Consider the following 22,890-nt stretch of genomic DNA (forward strand, 5'->3'; position numbering starts at 1 on the left):
GTTTTGCATCTATAATTACAAATGAGAAATGCATGTTGGAAGCTCTTTTCTCTATCAAGGAGGTGGAGGCGACAATAATGAATTGTGGTAGTGATAAGTCCCCCGGGAGCGACGATTTTACTTTATTTTTTTTAAAAGGCTTGGGATTTCCTTAATGCTAATATTATGGCGGCTATGAATCATTTCTACCGATTTTCATCTTTTGAAAAAGTTGGAATTCTACGTTGATTGTCCTAATTCGTAAGACAGCCAAAACTATTGACGTGAAGAATTTTCGACCTGTCAGCTTGGTTACGTCATTTTATAAGATTATCTCGAAATATTTGACAAATAGAATGTGTTGAGTTTTGAGTACGGTTATCTCTACAATCACATGACTTTCATCAAAGGCTACCAAATTTCCGATGCAACACTAATCACCAATGAGTGTATTGATTCAGCTAACTCTAGAGACAATAAAAGTGTGCTTTTGTCAAACTCGATATCAAGAAAGCATATGATCATGTTAATTAAAAGTTCCTTTTTGATATTATGGATAGAATGAGGATGAGAGAGAAATGGATCGGATAAATTATATTTTGCGTATCGACGACGAAATTATTTGTTATCGTGAATGAGAGCTCTCATGGTTTTTGAGAGTTCGAAGGGTATAAGACAATGGAACCCTCTTTCCCCTTTTTTATTTGTTTTTGTTATGGAAGACCTTTCTAGAATGATGTTGTTTGCCGAAAATGCGGGTTTGTTTCGTGGGGTGGAGTTCAGTACGAGACGATCTTCATTCTCTATGTCTCACTTATTATTTGAAGATGACACTCTTTACATGATTCAGGCTATTGAGAGAATTTCAAACACCTTCAAATATTCTTTGGATATTTAAAGCATTTTAGGACTACACTTAAGTAAGTCTAATATCTTTTTCTTTAATTCAGTTTCGTCTAGGAGAAAAATTAGATTGACACGTATTCTGGGATTTTAAATTGGAATTTTCTGTCTACGTATCTCGGGCTCCCTCTAGGGGCTAAAGCTAGCTCCAAAGCTTCTTAGGACCCGATCAGTAAGATGAAGATGAAGTTTCCCATTTGGAAAAGTAAGATGATTTCTAAAAGATGTCGTTTAGTCTTTATCAAGATCGCTTTTTTTCAATGCCAACTTATATGATGTATCTATTTGTTCTCCCAAAGTGTGTGATCGTGAAGATGAAGAGAATTATGTGTAAAATCTTATGGAGATCGTCTAATTCCTCATTTTCTCATTTAGTGACTTGGGATAAGTTAAATTAATAAAAGAGTAGAGGGACTGGAAATCCGCGATCTTATTTTTTTTTAATAAAGCCTTTTTTTTTTATCTAAATGGTGTAGTAGATTTGAATCTGAGCAAGATAATATTTAGGCTAAATTGATTAAATGTAAATCTGGTCAGGATAAGTCTGGTTGGTTCACCAAGATTTCTTATAGACATGTGGGATGCAACATTTGGGTGATATTTATGCCATGTGGAAGATTTATCGAGAGCATTCAATTTTTATTGTTAGTGATGAAAGTTCGATTAGTTTTTGGGATGACATTTGGTGTGATGGTAATGTTTGGTGAATGTTTTCCCCGAGCTTGATTCTATTTCAATTTGTAGAGATGCATCAGTCAAAAATATGTTTGACATTCGGTCTAATGGTTTCGCTAACCGTATCAAATATAGAAGAAGATTGAACAATGATGAAAGCATGTTCAATAATAGATTTTTGTTAATAATTAGAAATAAGAGGTTAAACCGTCTTCTCAAGATTCAATGCGGTGGCGAGATCTGAATAACTTTAATGTGGGACATTGTTACACTTTGTTCAATAAAATTAGCCCGATTGATCTTTGTTGAGAAATTTATTATAGTATAAGACGTCTACCAATTAAAATCATTTTTTTATTGGAGTGTTATTTACGGCGGAATTCTCACTGACAATAGATGTATGAAAAATTACATTCTTATTGTGAGTCATTGACGTATGTGTCTCATATACTTTTACATTGTCACGTTGTTGCAAGTATATATGAAGTGTTTTGTGAAATTTGACTAGAATACAGTGGGTTATGCTAGAAACCGTTAGTGACTATTGGAGACATGAATTTGGGCGACTAAAAATACGAGATTTAAAATATGAGTTTTTATCTCTATAATTTCATAGTGAACTATCTGGTTGAAAAAAAATCGAAAAATTTTTAACAACAAAATTAGACCGTTAAGAATTATTCAAAATGTCATTATCATGACAATGTCGGAGATTATATCCAGAAACCTATTAATTCGTGTGGAGATCTTGTTACTTATTTTCTTAAAAAATTTCAAGTTAATTAATTATTTTAATTTATTAAATTTGTACTTAATTTTTTTTTATTTCTAAAATATAATAATGCATGCAAATTTCTTATGAAATAATTAATGACTGGTGTAGCTTCTTCCACATCAATTTCTAGGTTTTCTCTGTAGAAGATCCGTAATTTCCATTGATGTGAAAGAGAAGATGGCAGTGTAATAGCAAAACACGTCAACTTTTTCAAACACTGCCAAATGAGAATCGCGAACGGCCAATTAGCCGACGCGTTCGCATCTCTTCATGGTCCAGATCGGAAGTCGATGGCAACGTTAAGTTCTCCCTTCAACCTCTCAAATCGCCATTCTTAGCGCCCCCACCACAAGATGCAAGAAAATATCCTCCACTGAACAAGGAAGGTTTGGAATTTCGCTGACCTCTAATTCGATTCCCTTCCTATTTCAGTCATCTCATAAATGGAAATGCATTTCCAGCCAGAATTATATATATATCTGTAGTTTATAAGGCGTGAATCAATCTAAATACTGTACTGTACTGTTCTTCCTCTTTAGGAATCGATTTGATCGATTAAAAGCTGTGAAATTTGATACCTAAGCTTATGTTTTAGTGATAGTATACGATCCTGCGCAGGGGTGTAAGATGGAAACGTCGGTATTTATCTGTAGTAACATCTCGACTTTCGTTTTGAAGTCACCTCGCCGTCTCACGCTAAATCCTCCATCATGGGGATCCTCTTTCATAACTAACAGAAAAGTCTTGACAACTAACCGTCGTCCATCATTCACCAAATATAGTTCGATTCGTTGCAGTAACAGCGGGATTGAAACAACTGTTTCCAAGAGAAAATACCGCAGCCGCAGGTCTGGAAACAAGGTTTCAACGAATAAGAAGCTCGAGGAGGAGTCTCCCACTGAAGTTGTTGACAATTCTGGTGCTCAGCAGCCATCTGCAGCCAAGGAAACTCCGTCCAAGGTTAAGAATGGTAAGACGGTTGATCTGCGCAGTTTACGTCAGAATGGAGACCCAATGGGGAGAAGGGATATGGGGAAAAGTGTGGTAAGATGGATATGCGAGGGGATGAAAGCTATGGCATCGGATATTGCAATGTCGGAGATTCAAGGGGAGTTTTTGGAGGTCAGACAGCGGATGGGTCCTGGTCTTACATTCGTTATTCAATCTCAGCCATACCTAACCGCTATTCCGATGCCTCTTGGACTAGAAGCAGTCTGTCTGAAAGCTTGCACCCACTATCCTACTCTTTTTGATAATTTTCAGAGAGAGCTGAGAGAAGTTCTCGTTGAACTGGAGTCTAAAGCATTAGTTCACAATTGGCGTGATACTGAATCATGGAAGCTTCTGAAAGAGCTGGCAACTTCAGGTTTTCTCTAATCTCCTAACTCTTTCAAGGTGAAAATTCCATTTAATATTTGCAACCTCTAAATAGAACCTGGGCCTGACAGGGTGCAATTTGCAGCTCAGCACAAATCTATTGCAAGGAAAATTTCTCAACCTAAGACTTTCCAAAGTAGTCTGGGTATGGATCTTGACAAGGTCAAGGCCATTCAAAGCAGGATTGATGAGTTTACTAAACACATGTCAGATCTTCTTCGTATAGAAAGAGATTCTGAACTAGAGTATACACAAGAAGAGTTGGATGCTGTTCCTTTACCCAGCAAGGATATCCCCAGTTCACCAAAAGCAATTGATTACTTGGTTAGCCATGGCCAGTCTGATCAAGAACTTTGTGATACCATCTGCAATTTGAATGCAATTAACTCGTCTACAGGTAACTATGTGTGAGAGACAAAATAATTATAGTATTTGTTTGAAGCTAAGATTAACCAACCTTATCAGGGTGAGTAACCCAACTGCCCAACTCGCTCTACCAGCCATCCTTAACCGAAAGCATTCAATGTGGCGGATTAAAGTTTTGATAAAGTATAGACTAGAATATTAGCGACATATTGATATTTAGCCAATTAAACCTAACCTACCCAATAAGTGATCACCGTACTTTGTAGATATGATAGAAAAGGAAATTCTTGCAGTTGAGGAAATATATTTGTTCATTTATGTTTTTTACATGATCTTCATTAACATTTAACTTATCAAATATTAACTTTTATTTGTTTTTTAGATATGAAAATAAGCATGATCACGAATAAGGGAATTTAATTTTCATATTGTTCTTAAGTTACGAAGGGTTGCTGCATTTGTTCAATACTTCTATCTGTTTTTGTTCAATTAGAAAACTTTGTTTGGCTTTCACTTATTGTCTATATATTACATTAAAAAAATTTATTTTAAACAGTTATTATCTTTTACAATTTGCTAGTACTGATAAACTTGATTTCGTTGGTGTCTTTGTAACAAACAATAGTTTGTTAAAATGGAGGATTTATTTGAAGTTGTTATTCTGTTGATAACTTGAATTTTGAATGCAGGATTAGGTGGAATGCATTTGGTACTATTTAGGGTAGATGGAAATCACAGGCTACCACCAACTACCCTTTCGCCTGGAGACATGGTTTGTGTGAGAACTTGTGACAGCAGGGGTGCTGGCGCAACATCTTGCATGCAGGGGTTTGTTCATAATCTCGGAGAGGATGGATGTAGCATTACTGTGGCTTTAGAATCTAGACATGGTGATCCCACCTTCGCTAAGCTCTTTGGGAAGTCTATACGCATTGATCGGATTCCTGGATTAGCTGATGCACTGACATATGAGGTAAATTAATGGTTACCAATTCTTAAGTTTTCTGTTCATTTGGCTGCCATTACATGTGGAAGAAACATTGCTTGTGTAGCATTTACAAGTGTTTCTTTCTCCTTAACTTCAATTTACTGCATCAGATTCTTCATCTCCTTTTTTTTGTGGAAAAGGAAAAACTTCATTAAAAAGTTTACAGTAACGGCAAGAATTTTGATATTTTCTCATTGTTTTCAACAAGGCTAGAAAAACAATTGAATAAACTCTGGTATTTATTTAAGAGAGTTACAAATATCTATATCTTTATAATACTATTTTATGTCTAGTTTTCCATCGTCAACTTGCAAATAAATCTTATAGGAAATGTAGACATTTCTCCTTTTTATGATTGTTGTTTGTTATCTTATCAGCATTTTCTGTACTCATTGTCTTATTCTAAATTCAGCTATATGTATAATATTTCAAACGATCAAAATAATCTATTAAAAACATGTTAGCAACAATTAAAGTTGCCTACAAAAGACAACTTTAATCCTGGGTAAATTAGTCAAACTGTGTTACTGCAAGGGACAACAGTATATAAGTACTTTCCCGACATTAGTTCTTTTATGAAATCAACTCATATATGAAGTACTTAAAATTCAACTGTTTTCATTTAGTTTATTCAAAATTTATTTTTCAGGCACATAACTAATTTTTCACATAAAATTAATTATTGAACATTCAAAACTTAATTTTCAGTTGAACCAAAACTAATTGATGATTTCTTTTACCACAATAGCGAAATTGTGAAGCATTGATGATATTGCGGAAGAAAGGTTTGGATAAGAACAACCCCTCCATTGCTGTAGTTGCTACGCTATTTGGAGACAAAGAAGATGTTTCTTGGCTGGAGGAAAAAAATATTGTGGATTGGACTGAAGTGAAAGCTGATGATATTTTAAACTCTAAATATGATGATTCCCAAAGGAAAGCACTATCCTTTGGTTTGAACCAGAAACGTCCAGTTCTGATAATACAAGGGCCTCCAGGTACTGGAAAATCGGTTCTACTAAAAGAACTGATCTTACAAGCAGTCAAACAGGGTGAGAGGGTCCTTTTAACTGCACCAACAAATGCTGCCGTTGACAACATTGTTGAAAAACTTTCTGATAGCGAAATAAAAATTGTACGTTGTGGAAATCCAGCAAGGATATCGCCTGTTGTTGCTTCAAAGTCGCTGGTAGAGCTTGTGAATGTGAAGATTGCAGATTTCAGAGCAGAGTTTGATAGAAAAAGATCGGATTTAAGGAAGGACTTAAGACTTTGTTTGAGGGATGATTCTCTAGCTTCTGGGATTCGTCAACTTCTGAAACAATTAGGTAAAGCTTTGAAGAAGAAGGAAAAGGAAATCATAAAGGAGATATTAGAAGGCGCTCATGTTGTTCTGGCAACCAATACTGGAGCAGCTGATCCTCTCATTCGACGGTTAGATGCATTTGATCTGGTTATTATAGATGAAGCAGCCCAAGCAATTGAAGCTTCTTGCTGGATCCCAATATTGCAGGGAAAAAGGTGTATTCTTGCAGGTGATCAATGCCAACTAGCTCCAATAATTCTATCTAGAATAGCTTCTGAAGGTGGTCTTGGAATATCACTCTTGGAGAGAGCAACAACCTTGCATGATGAAGTTCTAGTCACCAAACTGACAACTCAATTCAGGATGAATGATGCAATATCAAGTTGGGCTTCAAGGGAGATGTATGGTGGATCATTAAAATCCTCCCCCATTGTTGCTTCTCATCTACTTGTGGATTCTCCATTTGTTAAGGTAAGTAATCTGATTTTGCTGGTATTTTGTTACAATCTTTGTTATAATCATGATTTCATTGGAAAATGGTTAAAGTTAAATTGAAAGTGATTATTTTTGTTTGGTAAAATTTTCTAGATCATGATCCACATTATAAATGTGATTTTGTTGCTTCATTTGGTATACAATTATTTTCTAAGTCACAATTCAAATTATAGTTTAATTTTTTGCTTCATTTGGTTTAAAGATTTTTTTCATGATTCATAATCAGATTATTTTAAGATCGTCATCAATATTAGTTCTAAATCATGATTTTTGACAAACAAATGTAGATTTTTTTGGATCATGATCACATGAAAAAGTGTAACAAAACAGACCAATATTTATATGTATATACTTATGATCTGTATTGTGCTAATTCAGAGAAGCTTATATGCTCTTAGTTTAAACCTTTTGTGAAGGAGCCTAAAAGCATGAGTTTATTTTTTATGTACAATATAAGACACCCAAGAAATATTATCTTTTAGATTTCACAATCATTGGTTCTAGCATGTACAAATAAATTTCTTCATTTATATCCATTACTTGTTCCAGTTTTACAACAAAATAAATAATAGCTTAGTTCAGTTACTTTGGAATCACTATTACCCACTTTAAAGCCCCATTTGAAAACACTTATTATTTTGATACTATATTTGGATCCATTTCCAAAACAAAAATAAATTTTGAGTTTCCAAACGTTAATGTTTTGTATCTGATAACAGATCCAGAAAAAAAAACAATAGCTTTCAAAATGGGGGCATTAAGTACATGATTGTAATACTAAAATTGTAGTATTTGGAATATATTATGCCTGAAAGGTAGAAGATCATTTTGGATAACTGTTAGTGCTTGTATTGCAATGCTATAGATGTAAAGAAGCTTCACATTGTTTCTTGATCACTGCAGCCTACTTGGATAACACAATGTCCATTGCTTTTGCTCGATACAAGAAAACAACATGGAAGTTTATCCATAGGCTGTGAGGAGCGTTTGGATCCTGCTGGGACAGGTTCTTTTTACAATGAAGGGGAAGCAGATATTGTTGTGGAACACGTTGCTTGTTTGATATATGCTGGTAATACTCTCAACCCAAAAAAGGGTCAATTGAAAAACATGAAGTGCACTCATTTTTCTTTTACAAACACTTGAACGTGATGAACATTATCTTACTGCTTATGAGAAGAAAATATACAAATAAAATTAAAATTATAGTGTTTTGTGGATAAGTTCTATCTATGGCTGTAGCCAAAAAAATTTTAAAAAATCTAAGGCTTTTATGGCTATATGATATTAGAATGAAACATATTCTCTATAGATTTTTGTTACCGATCTTTGATGTTCCTAGTTGAGCTCCATATGTTAATGTTTTTGACCAGTATGACTATGTTCATACTTGTGCTACATTTTTTGACCTTGCACTTCAATCTCCTTCAAGTAACATATTTTTCCCATGTTTCTATAATTTATATCTCATCCAATCCTCATTTGGCTTCTCAAATGGCTATGCAGGTGTTAATGTTTCTATAATTTATATCTCATCCAATCCTCATTTGGCTTCTCAAATGTCTATGCAGGTGTTAACCCGGCAGCTATCTTAGTTCAGTCTCCTTATGTTGCTCAGGTACAACTCCTAAGGGACATGCTGGATGAGCTTTATGAGGCTAGAGGAGTAGAAGTTTCGACTGTTGACAGCTTTCAAGGTCGGGAAGCTGATGCAGTGATTGTATCAATGGTATGTCTATGATAATCTTGCATTGTGTCTTACTTTCTTTATTGTCACATCCATTATTTCTATCATTATCATAGGGCTTTGGGGTTATTTTTTATGTGGGGTTATTTAATTAGTGGGTTATTTAAGTAAAAATGACTAAGGGTTTGTTTGAGGTGGTTTGTTTGTCCCTTGTTTGATCTGGGTTCCAATCCCTTCAAATACCCTCTTTTTTTTACAAAACTATATTTTAAGGGCAATTTGGTATTAGAACCCCAAATAACCCGGCACAAACAAGGTTATTTTCAAATATCAACCACTTTTTCAATTTGATAACATTTAAAAAAATTAAATGCTAAGTTTATTTGGGTCATTTTACCCAAATGATCAAAATAAACCATTTTTTGACATCAAACGAATTTAAACCCAAGATCAAACAAGCTTTAACATGTTTAAAAATAAGGATATTTAGGTTTTTTAATTGATAATTCGATGAAAGGAATGATTGATAATGGAATACAGGTTTATTTGGATTAAATAGTAAAATGAACACCTCAAACAAGTCTATATAGTCTTAGACCTTGTTAGGATTGGGTTATTTGAAATAACCCACCATATGTTTTCATCCATTTTTTCATCAATCACATCATTCAAATCATCAACTACAATAATATTATAACCCCAACATGAACAAGATTGAACACAAGGACTTATGCAATAATGGTATTTCCTACATTTGGCCAATAAATACTAACCCAAGTACCTAACCGCTACAATCTTTTCTCCTTTCCTATTATCACTACAGTATTCTTCCTGATAATTATAACCCAAGTCTATGCAAATGGAAATCTTGGTAAAAATACTATGGTTATGAGGTTGTTGATAATTATGGTTGTGTTTAGGTTCGATCAAACACACTAGGAGCGGTTGGATTCTTGGGGGACAGCCGACGTATGAACGTGGCCATAACAAGAGCACGCAAACACGTTGCAGTTATATGCGATAGCTCAACAATATGCCATAACACTTTCCTTGCCAGGCTTTTGCGTCATATCAGGCATAATGGTAGAGTGAAGCACGCAGAGCCTGGTGCATATGGTGGTTCTGGCCTTGGTATGGACCCAATGCTGGCCTAGTATTATTTATCATTAATAAGATGAAATGAGATCAATCAATTACTTTCTCTCCATCTTATTAACTACATACATTTGTTCCCAATATTTATTATTGCCCTATCTTGTACAGGTTTACACAACACAGTCATAAAATGAACAACGTTATACTCCTATTTTTACTAGTGGTATTAATTGTAAATGATACTTTATGATTGAATGCCCTTGTTTTCTGTGGTTAAGAATGGGTGAAAAGATTCACTTTTGTTGGGTTGAAGTAATTTGGATAAGAGATTGCGATAACATGGTATAAGATTGTTGTTATGATTGTGTATGTTGATGATATGATTGTTACATTATGTCTTTGACCCGAAGAGAAAACTAAGCTTGCTTATGTCTTAAATATGGTTAGTAAATACATTAATTACAAATGAAGCTGCATATTCTTTGAGATTAAGTAGTGTTGGTGAAAAAATAGTATTGTTTAGAAGGAATAAGTGAGGTTACTTTGCCTTCTTTCTCTTAGAAACAATAGTCAAAACTTGATTGCATTTAGGGAAGTGACTCTGCATCGTGAATAAATGATTTTTTTTGGAGGGAATTAAAGGAAAATTAGAATTATATCCCACAATTATGGTCCTCTATTTAAACTCAAAGCGCTCCAGATGGAATCGAACTTGTGATTGTCCAATATCGCTAATATGACATAAAAAGATTGAATATCTCATCATTTAGAAGAGTATTTCTCAATTTAAATTTACTAGTTTTAAAAATCTTGTCTATGATATCAAATGTTTGTTTTGATTAGAAAACATTATTTGATAGTTTTGATATAGGTTACCATGTTCATGATATTTCTTTTCTTTATTTTGATATTTTGATCGACAAATTGTTGAATAACACAAATTTAAAAGGATAGAATATAAATTTAACCAATTTTAGGAACTCATTTTATACCGGTTAAATTATCAAATTGAAATTCCTGGACAATTGAAATTTTGAGTCTTTTCTTTTAATCCTCACAATTTGAGATTTCTTATTATTAAAATTATATAAAACGATTTTAAATGTCGTTTACTTATTATTTACGTTTTATTCATAAATAAATAAAATATTAATTTCATTAATTTAACTATCGAATTTTAAGAATCGGTAGTCAAAACTCAAATTCGGTAGTTAAATTAGTTATATAAATATTTTATTTATTTATAAATGTATATATAAATAATAAGTTAACGACGTTTGAAATTGTTAATAACTTAAGTCAAAACCATAATTTATATAATTTAAAAGTCAAAAGTGTAAATTCGATAAGAATACTGAAATTGACCATAATAAAGAGATTCAATCCCGACAATTCCATATTATTATTATTATTTATTTTATTGATAAACTAAATTTAAATAATTATTAATTTTATCTTGATCTTAAATAATAATAAAAAAATGAAAGTGAAATTAAGACAACTTAAAATTTAATATGATTTTTTTTTCTCCTTTTGATTGTTATCACTAATGGGGGTTTAATATATATTAAAGATATCAAATAGAGATATGCTACTACATCATCTAAGTAATGGTGGAATCGCTTCTGCGTTCTCCTGCGATGGCGTTATCCACCATAAGATCAAGTTTCTTCATCAGCCGCCGCTCAATCGTCACATCTCATCAACTCCTCAATCTTCGTGACACTGTTACCAGAACACCTCTTCTATTATCATCCATCTCTAAGAACCAACCGCTCCAGATGATGATGATTAGGCGTTACCGCGGCGGCGATTCTCTCACATCTAGCCGTAACTTGATCCGTTTCAACACCATAAGAACATTATCTCAACTCAATGATTCCGCCGGCCCTATCGATTCTCCTTTGATACTATCAATGGAGAAGAAGGTACTGTTGTGGTTTATTCTCTTATATGTTTGATTTTTCTTTGAATTGAACTGTTCAAGATGCTGGAAACATTACAGGTAGTGTATATATCGTTATTGGAATTGTTCGGATGATTTTTTGTTTGTTTGTTTAGGTTTGAATATGTTGAAGCTTATATAAGTTTCTGATTTTTGAACCCTAGTTTAGTATGTGATTGATGAAACTAGTTAGATATTTCATCTTTCTTATTTGAGTGTTTTAGGAACTTGATTATTATTAAGTAAAATTCAATAACACTGTAATAAACAGGTAGGGTTTGCTAGATTGAAGAATGAGATGAGAAGTTAGAGGAATTCAACTATCACATGTTTGTAAAGAAATTTTGGATTTGATGCCAATAGAGATTATTAGGACCAATCACGAAATAACTCGATTTGATGAGATAGCTTTTTCCATGCATGTTGTTCATTATCAATTGCAAATCATTTGCTTCATTGTTTGAAAAAAAAACCATTAAGGTAGCTCAAATGGCTAGAATGGTTCATAAGAGAGTAATGGTTACGAGTTTGATTCTCACTTAGAATGCTGTCGGTTGAAGTGGAGGTCATACTAGCTTCCTACATTCAAAAACGAAAACAAAATGAAGCTGAAAAGGTTCTTCATGAATACCAACTCATAGTGTTCTCTGATTGGGGTCGTGCTAGCTTCCTCTGGAGAAAAACTATGGTTTCAAAAAAGAGAACCTAAGTTCATAGAATAATGCACATATAGTTAATCACTTAGTCTTTCTTAATTAACTTAAACTCTCATTTCAATCCATTAGCAAACACCATTTACTTATATATACCTTTTTGTGCTGACACAAGTATCATATCAAACAATACAGTGCCAAAAATTTGCGTTGAATTGTGATCTTACACGAGATATTTGTTTTAAAATTCAAACTCGGTTTTGCTTCTCAAGCTTGAGCTACTAGTTCTCAAAATGTTTTTTTTTTCAACAGTTAGAATAAACTTAATAACTTATGTAAAAATTTACCTCAAACAATAGGAAGTGTCTTTGCCTAAAGGAACCAGACTTTGGTGCATTTGGTGCAACAGTTTGAAGTTAACTTTCTTCTCTTTTGACCCTAAAGCTTCCCTTGAAATTTCAAATAGGCAAATAACTAGTTTTCTTCTTGTCTCATCTATTTTTTTTGAGAAAATTATATGTACTATGCAGATTGTTAGTCTACTAGTCCTACACTATTCGAGACTAATGCTTTCCATGTAATATGAGCAATCATGTTATTATTTTTCCTAACCGTGTCTACAAAACTGCTGAATTTCAGATAAAAGAGCAGCTAAACGCAGAATCTGTAGTTGTGAACGATGCGTATGGTGATGGACGACACGTTAGGTGAGCAATAGAATAGTGATTTTGGGTCATAAGAAGTTGTTCTAAACTTTTCAAAAGATTTGTCAATGATATACCATTTGTAGCGTTCGACTTGGTTTATGGATGAGATTTGAAAAGAGAAATATGGCATGGTTATTTTTTGCAGTATCGATGTAATTTCATCAGCTTTCGAAGGACAATCTATGGTAAACAGACAGAGGATGGTTTACAAGGCTATTTGGGAGGAATTGCAGAACATTGTTCATGCTGTTGACAAGATGACAACCAAAACACCTGTTGAAGCTGATGCTGAGAAGTGAAAAAGCATAATTATGAGGAAAAACCCTAAATTTGTTTTTTCTTGTTTTGGTTTTACATTGAATTGGTTAATTGAATGATGATTATTCTTGTTGCTCTTAATTAAGTTCTCAAACTATGGATTAAATGTAACTTTACTTCTTAAGGGGGTCAATTTGAAAGCACATTTGATTTACGTGTCAAAAACAAGAAATTTGATGAAATGATCCTATAGCTCTTATTTGGGGAGATGACAAGTGCTTCATAAACCTCGGAAAAATGACCCTTTGGACGAAAACACTGCGTTGTGTGACGCGAAGGGGTATTTTCTTTTTACGTTTAGACCAAATAAAGGCATTACAAATAAAGGCAATTATTAGGATTATTTCATAAAATTTCCCGAATAAACTGCTGCAATAGGCGTAGTAGTGAATAATTATAGTGTATAATTAAAATTATTACTGTAGTAGTGAATAATTATAGTGTATAATAAAAATTAAATATGAATATTATTAAAATAAGAAGAAAAAGAGTACAACTTAAAAGGAAAAATTGTTTTGATTTTGATTTTTTTATTTTATTTAGACAGTTAACATAATTCCTTAAGACATTCTATCTTGAAGGAAGACTCTTGTTTTACTACTTTGAATTATTTTCAAAAAGGTTTTCTTAGATTTAATACTAAAAATATTATTTATAACCATATTTACAATTTTAGTTTTTTTATTTTAGAACTATATTTATTTAAATGGAAGACATTTCTAGTGTTAACTAAATTTGAGACATTTAGTCTTAATGTAACAAAATGATACAAAAATGAGTTCATTTGAAAATTTATATTTTTTAAATAGTTTAATAAATTAATTTTAGAACCATTAGTAGCTATGTTTTATTTTATGTTATTTTTTTAATTAAAATTTATTATTAAAAATTTTATTACAACATACACTTTAACTTAAATAGACTAAAATTGACATTAAAAAAAAAAATACAAATATCATTTTTTTTAGAAACTAATATTATAAATTATAATAGTATCATACTATTACACTTGAGTGAAAGTTTAACGATTCCTCTATATTTCACTAAAAAATAATCAAAATAGTAAATCAAATATTACCGCGTGAATCCAATTATGTTATTGAATACTCTTTGTTACTTAATTTTTAGTTGTGGATAAGATAAAATATATTTTGATAACATTCTTGGGTTGATCATTTATTTTGATTAATAATATTTAATAAAATTATGGGCAAAGAAAGAAAGATTGACAGTTAGAAAAAGTATACGTGGCAAAGAAAAGCCATTTGGAAATCGGTGAGCCACTCGGACGTAATACCAAATATCTCTTCCAGCCAATCGCTGCATTCCTTTCTGATATCCATTAACCATACTCTCTTTCTCTCTCTCTCTTCTACCTTTTTTCCTTCCAAATACTTCAAATTTTACAGAGATTCGATCAAATCGATCGATAAGAAACGGCAACATTGAACTAGTAGTAATACTCCATCTGGCTTCGCATGGCGGAGAAAGGATTGTGAAACTAAACGGCAATATCAGCACACTTCACAATATCCAGCTAGCTTTGGTTCTATCGCCGCTATCATCTTATCTTGCCGATTATTATTATTATCATCATTTCCTGCTCTTTATTCATTGTCATTCAGGTATGTATAATGTATGGATCCGATCTTCATAACTCAGCTTATGTTCGTTACTCCAATACTCAATCTCAATGCATGTTTTGTATTCTGTATTCAGATCATTATTGTGATTAATGGAAGATACTGAATCGATTTTGTGTTTCCTTTTGATTTTGTATTCAATGTTAGTTATTAACTTGTAGAACGTTTAATTGTTGATTTCTGATTCTTGTTCGTTTCCTTAAATGAAGTCCGAATAGGTGATTCTTTTCAACTGCTGAATTCACTCAGCTTGTGTCCTCTGATTACTATATATTTCCTAATTCTGGCTTCTATTGATTCGATAAATGATCTCCAACTTGTGACAGATTCACTCATTTTATTAATGATCTTATTTCAACTTAAAACGTTTTTAGTGAGAATCGAAATAAACGATGCTATTAGATGCTATTACTTGTAGTTACATTCTCAAATATAGTACTTATTACTTTACTTATTCATTCTAAGTACATTTTTCTAATCAACTGTTCATTAATCATTTTTTAAGGAAGGAGTTTGCTATTTTGTTCTAGATTTCACTTTGAATAATAACACATTATTGCATCTTTTTCCGTGTTTTTTTAGTTGTTACTATTCTTGCTTCAAAAATTATTGAATTTCTTTCATAAATGCAGGCTTCAAACTTAAACTTATATAGATTTGAAAAGAAACTTTTGCCTTTAGTTATCAGAATCATCTATTAATCTTCATACATTTATTCAAATATGATTGAAATTTCAATAGTATACGAGCATTTAGACTTATGAAATTGGCTGATTATTCTTTCTTCATTATGTAATGGACCAAATATACTTCTTATTTAATCATACAGATTCTAATTTCATCTAATTTTGGTTAGGCATATGTGTAATGCTATAGCATAAGCGATAGGGAAGCCATATGATGGCCGCTGCTGCAGTTATTGGACTTAGTGCTGGGAAAAGGCTTTTGAGTTCCTCTTATTATTATTCAGACCATACAGATAAGCTTTCATGCAGCAGTCATTACACTTCATCGTACCTTCAACCTACATCAACAAACGTTATCAGGGCAAAGAAGTCATCTTATAATGACACTAGTTTCTTATCCATCAAAGCTCTTAAAGAACATATTGAAACGGGTTCAGAACCTTCAACTGCACAAGTGTTCCAAACAGTTGACCGTTTAGGGAAGGACTCATGGGATCATGAGGTTAACCTGGAGGCAATCCTTTTGTTACAGAAGTCGATGCTAGAAAAACAATGGAATCTTTCTCCAGAAGAAAGTATACTAGAGACGAGAGAGAAAACATCCAGGAAGGAGCAGATGATTACTTGTTCAGGGACTACGGCTAGGCAACGCAGAACAACTGATAGGAGGAAAAAAGTGAGCAGTTATATGGGGCAACCTAATGTAAAGCATTTGAGGTCTAACATTAATCCAGAGTTGCTTAAGAACGTTTGAAAGGGTATGTAAAGGGTTGTAATAAGTGAAGAGTTGCTTACCCATGCAGAAGTAGTGCAACTCTCAAAAATCATCAAAATTGGCATATACTTAGAACAGCAGAAGTTAAGGTAACTACTGATGTTTATTCTTTCATTTAGGAACATCCTCACTATCATTTTTTTTCTGGTACTAGTTAGTAGTCAATACATACATGTTGTTTTTAATAATAATTTAAATATTTTACTCTTTATTTGTGTAACTTTTATCATTTGACATGTGATGGCTCGAAAAGTAGGGATGAAGTTATTAAAAATATTTTCCTTCCTTGACCTTCCGCTTAAGGAGTAGACATCTAACCAATGAGCTACACTACATTGACCATTGTTTCAAATAAGTTTGTGTTTGATTAGGACGAATTACTTTAAAATATCCACCTTCTGAACAGTTCCTGTAGGTTGAGCAACTTTTCTTACTCGATGCTTTTTGTGATGCTGTCAGTACCCTTTGAATAAAATAAATGGAAAGATGTGATTTTTTTTGTTTCTAGGAAAATCTTATTTCAAATTTGTGCTGATTACAATCAGGCTTAAGGCAAGATTAGGATGTGAGCCATCAGATGAGCAACTTGCTACTTCCCTAAGGATTTCTCGTGCTGAACTGCAATCAACTTCGATAGAGTGTTCTTTAGCGAGAGAAAAGCTAACAATGGCTAATATTCGTCTAGTCCTGTCTATTGCACAAAAATATGATAACATGGGTGCTGAAATGGCTGACCTTATTCAGGTAACTCCTATTTTAATGGGTTTCAGGCTTGCAGTATCAGTTTCATTGGTTTTTCACTTTCATATTCTAAGTTCTGACACTTATCATATTGCATCATCTTTGAAGGGTGGCTTGGTTGGGCTCCTTAGGGGAATTGAGAAGTTTGATTCTTCTAAGGGATTTAAAATTTCAACTTATGTTTATTGGTGGATACGTCAGGTAAGTTTTAACATTTCCTTGCAGTATGGACAAACAACATGAAACTGGCATAGTTATGGCAAACATCATGTACATAGGATTTTGCTTCTATATATGTTGATATTACCTATCTTCTATTTAACACAAAATGAAACTTTCTTGGTTAGAAATTTAAATGGTTATGTATGTAGACATTCCCATCCGTCATTTTCTACACATAATTTAAGATTAATATTTCTCATATATCTACTTGACCAAAAGGGATGCAATTTTCTATATGAAGTTCATGATGTCTAGTTTTAAATAAACATGATCACTGGACAACAAAATATAAGAAACTAACATCTTAAAATACATGCAAAAATCAATTGCATCACAAGAGTTAGACTATTGGGATAAATTTTTATAACCCACTCGTTTCTTCCTGCAGGGTGTTTCAAGAGCATTAGTTGAGAACTCTAGAACATTAAGATTGCCTACTTATTTGCATGAAAGGCTTGGTTTGATTCGCAATGCAAAATCAAAACTGGAAGAGAAAGGCATAGTTCCATCCATTGATGTAAGTTAAATTCCCTGTTTCTTGATAATTCATATGAGGGATTTAATCATGTGTGTAAAGGATTCAGAACTTGCTTCAGTTCATTCCCTTTTTTGATAACATCTTCATTTGACATTCTTTTGCATGACAAGACTTTAGATTTTTCTAATTCCTTATGAAAGTGTGTTGCATGCTAGCCCAGTTCTTTAGTTTGGTGTCCATTGGCACAAATACCAGTAACACAACCAAATTTTACAATAGAAAAGGAAATAAATACATGAACTACAATTTTTCAACTTGTGGATAGCAACTATAGGTATTGGTTCCCTCTGGAATGTAATTATCTTGTCCAGTCAATAATATTTATTGCGATTTGACGTACTGATTTCACTTAAACAAAAAACAAAAGTGCATATGTTTAATTCCAGATGTAACACCAGAATGGGTGCAATATAGTTATTTAGTTATTGTAGCAGTGTATGCCCAAGTTAGTCAAGCATAAAGCATAACAAACCGTATAGGCTTACTTTTAAAACAGAAAAGAAAACAAAATGGCTCATATAAAAAGACCAAGAGCTTGTTTGATGTAGGGATATTTGGAAATAATCTGCTATATTGAAAGAAAGAAAAAAACTTGTTTGATGTGAAGAAAGTGGTTTATTTGGGTAAAGAATACAGTAAGGGTAATTTGTGGTATTTTGATGATGATTTGAATGAATTGAGGAAGTGATGGTTGATGAGATGGTGGGTTATTTGGAAATAATTCCAAATAATCCTTATCAAGCAAAGCTCAAGAACATCAGGATGTAATTGTGTTGCTTAAATTCGGTAAATTGGAGTAATAAACACTAGGAAGGAAACATATGAGGTTAGACAAAGTGAAATAGACACATAGGTAATATGGGTAGTTTGGAGTTCCATTTGTTACCTATATATTTATGCTAAAAATTGTTGTCTTAAAGAAGATTTTATGATCATATACTTATTGTCTATATTTTCTCTTAAAATGATTTAAGATTTCCCTGTATAAGAATCAATATATTTTGTTCAGAAAATTGCAGCATGTCTGAACATGTCACAAAAGAAAGTGAAGAATGCAACAGAGGTAATAATATTTGAACACTTTATTGCCCGATTTCTTGTTTCGTTTATCCTTGCTTAGCAACAATCTATCTATTTGCAGGCGAGTAATAAAGTCTTCTCACTTGACCGGGAAGCATTCCCCTCGCTTAATGGTCTTCCTGGAGAAACACTTCACAGTGTATGTATACCTATAGCTACTCAAAATCATCATTTTCATACACCTCAATGAGCCTTTTGTTATCACACTTTATAATCCAGATCATGATTCAAAAATTCTAAAAGATCACAATGGTCTAAAAACATAATCTGGATCATAATTCAGAAAATAATCTTTTATTCTAAATGAAGCCAAAACTCACACTATAATCTGGATCATGATCCAAAAAATCATCTTTATACCAAGCTATAATTTGGATCATCATTAGTAAACAATTGAAAAAATAAAATAAATAATTCAATTTTAACTTAAGTTTCTAAATAGATCCCTCTCTTTCTCTCCATTATAATTTTGAACCTATGATCTCTAGCCACTACTCAAGTTTAGGGTTCATTTCATTATGTTCTCACTTAGTTTGATGTACTAATATAGTTAATTCTCTTCATTTACCTCCAGTATATTGCAGATAATAACCCGGGGAATATTCCATGGCACGGAATAGATGAGTGGGCTCTCAAGGTAATTTACTCAGCAAAAATGAATTGGTATAATGATGTTGAACTAACTATTTCTGCAGGACTATTTAATTTTATCTCGAACAAGCAAAATCGACATAAATAATAAGTTGGTGTCGTTATGCTGATGTCATTAACAATGTAGAATTGAAGTTTCACTTCCTTCACACCTATTAATTAAACAAGTTGACACTGGTTGTGCTAATTTTGCAGGATGAAGTAAAGAAACTATTAATACAACTCTAATGGAAGGGAAAGAGAGATTATCCGTCTCTACTATGGCCTAGATGGTGAATGTCTTACCTGGGAAGATATTAGTAGAAGGTGAGTATTTACATGTTTCATTGACCTGGGTTTTAATATTTATATTAATTTAATGGTTTGAAAATCATTGGTTTATCAAATGAAAATATTCAACAAAAGTTCAGAACAATCATTTTAATGTTATAAATGCTTCCTAAGAGAAGATGATCCCTTTAAACAAGGAGCTTTAAATGACTAAAATATTTTTTTATATAAGGGTATTTTGGTTGATGAAATGATTGATGAGTCTAGGCAGTTAATATTTACTAAAATAGTTTCATTGGTTCCTTCTTATATCAATTTCGATGATCAATTCAGTCATAAATGGTGAAAAAAAAGGCAAAGAGGCTTGATGTTGTTCTTAATGTGCTAGCTAAAATAAGGTTTTCAGATGAAAGTAATTGTCCTAATTCTTTGATTTCATATTTCAATATTCTTTTGCTGCAATAATCTTCCAATCAATTCTTCATCGATGAAGTCATTAAGGGTTTGTTTGATCTGGGGTATTTGAAAAAAATGATTTTTCTAGAAATGTTTTTGTTTGATTAAAACAAATGGATTATCTTGATGTTTGTCTTCATGTGCTAGCTAATAAAGTTTTCAGATGAAAGTTAATTGTCCTAATTCTTTGATTTCATATTTCCATATTCTTTTGCTGCCCATAATCTTCCAATCAATTCTTCATCTTTGAAGTAATTAAGGGCTTGTTTGATCTGGGTTATTTAAAAAAAAATGATTTTCTAGAATTTCTTTTGTTTGATTAAAAAAATGGATTATTGTGTTAAAGTACAAAATATCCTTATTATTTAATAAATTAAGGGTACTTTGATATATTTTAGTTGATGATTTGATAGAATAATTGAATGATGATGAGATGTTGTTTAGTTGGATTAAATCCACATCAAACAAACCCCTAAGTCCTTGTTCCCACTTTTTCAATCTCATTATTAGGATATATTTTGGTCACTTTTTTTTTTCAAAATAATCCAGTTGATGAAACAAAACCATAAGTTTTATTTCTAAATAATGATCTCTCATTGATACACTCCAGGATTGGCTTGTCTAGAGAAAGAGTAAGACAAGTTGGACTTGTGCTCTTGAGAAACTAAAGCATGCTGCTAGAAATAGAAGGATGGATGCAATGCTCATAAAGAACTGAATTTTTTGTGTATTGAAGTGGTGTAGCTAACATGTCTATATATATATATATATATATATAAAAGCAAAGAACACAAACTAATGTATCTCCAATCAATCTCGATTTGGTGGGAACTTATTAAGACAGGGATGAAACTGCACAATGATGTGAACAGATTAGACTCGAAGAAGAAAAGAACGAGCCGACCCCGAACATATGGGTTGTAATTTATTTGTTTATTATCAAATATAGAGATTGAAGAAGTTATTCATTTTTCTCATGTGTTTTGGTCTTGGAATTGGTACATTTTGGTAACATATATGGTATTTAGTTAGAGAAGAGTCTGTTTAAATAAATCAAATGTCATAGGTATTTGATATTTTTTAATGTCAAATTGTTGAGTTCAAAGCTTTTTAGGTTTTCAAGTTATTCTCAAAAACACTTTCTAAAGCTAGATTTGGGTCGACTTTGGACAAAATATATGCCTAACTAAGTCACGTTTTAAGACTATCTCAAGATGAGATATTTGTCATATTTGTTCATGTCTTCTCGCTTTAAACCTAATTTCATTTTGTAATTGGATAAGATTGTTGGGATGGATGTGAGTTGATTTTGTTTCTGACAAATTCTTGAGCTTAGAAACATTTTTAAGTTTTCAAGTTTTTCTATTAACACTTTTTAAGTTGGATTTTGGTTTGATATTGGAGATAAAAATGTTAATAAATTCTGAATATATATTTAATTAAATTATGTTTCAAGATATTATCTCAACGTTTTAATGAGATATTTAAAAAAAATAAAAATAATTTTAAAGCTATTTATTGATGTCTTCTAGCTCAATCAAACATAATTTAAAGATATTTTTGATGTCTTCTAGTTCAATTTTAGTTTCATTGATATTGTAAGTGGATAAGAATGCATTAGAGACCATATAATATATGTACTTTTGTCATTGAGAAGATTTGTCATTGATAGATAAAGAATAATCCTTCAATTTAGGCATTTTGAGAACCACCTAATATTCCTAATTCATCAATCTTTGATCAACCACACATATTTAGCCTAACTAATGAAGATAAATTCTATAAACTAATAATGGAGTAAACTTTTATGCACAATCAATTATAAACAACTACCTATTCATTTTCTACATTTTCCTCCAAACTTTTATGAGCAATTATGTGTTATTTCATCGAGAAACTTTCAAAACTCGATAGAGTATTTTTCATCTTTGTTATTTACATGTTTCAAATTCATCAATAAGAATTCTCATCCAAAATGTTTGCAACTTCAATGGCATTTCGAAGCAATTCTCAACTATATAGCGGGATTTCATCCATCAATTTATTTTGTTTTTAAAATAGTTATAAAGACTAAATATTCATGGATTTTATCGGTCTTAATCTTTTACTAATTTGAACGATGTTCTTTAAATTTCTTAGATAAAACTCGAAACTCTTTTACGAAAAATGACTTCTACTTGTTCTTGAAACTAAAGGTCATAATAACAGACGGTCAAGAACAAGTTTTTTAAAATGGTCGTCATTGTATATTTACAAGAAGATTTAAAATCAACGTGTTTTTAGTATGATTGGAGTTAGACATCTCGATGATTCGTTAGTTTAAGATTTTTATCACTTAAATTAATCAGAATGATATAATTGATTTAAAGAAGGGTAGCACATTCAACCACAATGATCATTACTTATATTAACATGTTTTATGAGAAATTGAATTAACATAGGATATTCTTATGAGTATTTAGTGAAAGTTATTTATATCTATGTAAGGGTATTTAGTTGGACTCATATCATTAAAAAAGACAAATATTCATTTTAACATCCCCTATTTTTTTAAATTAT

General features: G+C 32.0%; 2 protein-coding genes and 1 pseudogene across 3 annotated transcripts; all 3 read left to right on the top strand.

Moving 5' to 3' along the window:
* The first annotated feature begins 2,531 nt into the window (after window positions 1–2,531).
* LOC124941211 (DNA-binding protein SMUBP-2) lies at window positions 2,532–9,901 on the top strand. Of its 2 annotated transcripts, none has more exons than XM_047481497.1 (7): window positions 2,532–3,698; window positions 3,795–4,106; window positions 4,765–5,048; window positions 5,812–6,840; window positions 7,768–7,936; window positions 8,436–8,593; window positions 9,472–9,901. In XM_047481497.1, the coding sequence occupies exons 1-7, from the start codon at window positions 2,960–2,962 to the stop codon at window positions 9,703–9,705; spliced, it is 2,925 nt and encodes a 974-aa protein (XP_047337453.1). In that variant the 5' UTR covers window positions 2,532–2,959; the 3' UTR covers window positions 9,706–9,901. The 2 variants fall into 2 exon arrangements, with proteins under 2 accessions (XP_047337453.1, XP_047337454.1); XM_047481498.1 differs by having other exon boundaries at window positions 3,524–3,698; window positions 3,781–4,106.
* Window positions 9,902–11,242: 1,341 nt separating this feature from the next.
* LOC124941213 lies at window positions 11,243–13,423 on the top strand. The gene is made up of 3 exons (XM_047481499.1): window positions 11,243–11,574; window positions 12,884–12,951; window positions 13,097–13,423. The coding sequence occupies exons 1-3, from the start codon at window positions 11,257–11,259 to the stop codon at window positions 13,248–13,250; spliced, it is 540 nt and encodes a 179-aa protein (XP_047337455.1). The 5' UTR covers window positions 11,243–11,256; the 3' UTR covers window positions 13,251–13,423.
* Window positions 13,424–15,714: 2,291 nt separating this feature from the next.
* On the top strand, window positions 15,715–21,384 carry LOC124941212 (annotated as a pseudogene).
* The last annotated feature ends 1,506 nt before the right edge of the window (window positions 21,385–22,890 follow it).

Source organism: Impatiens glandulifera, chromosome 6 (assembly GCF_907164915.1).
Source record: "Impatiens glandulifera chromosome 6, dImpGla2.1, whole genome shotgun sequence".
Classification (NCBI taxonomy): Eukaryota; Viridiplantae; Streptophyta; class Magnoliopsida; order Ericales; family Balsaminaceae; genus Impatiens; species Impatiens glandulifera.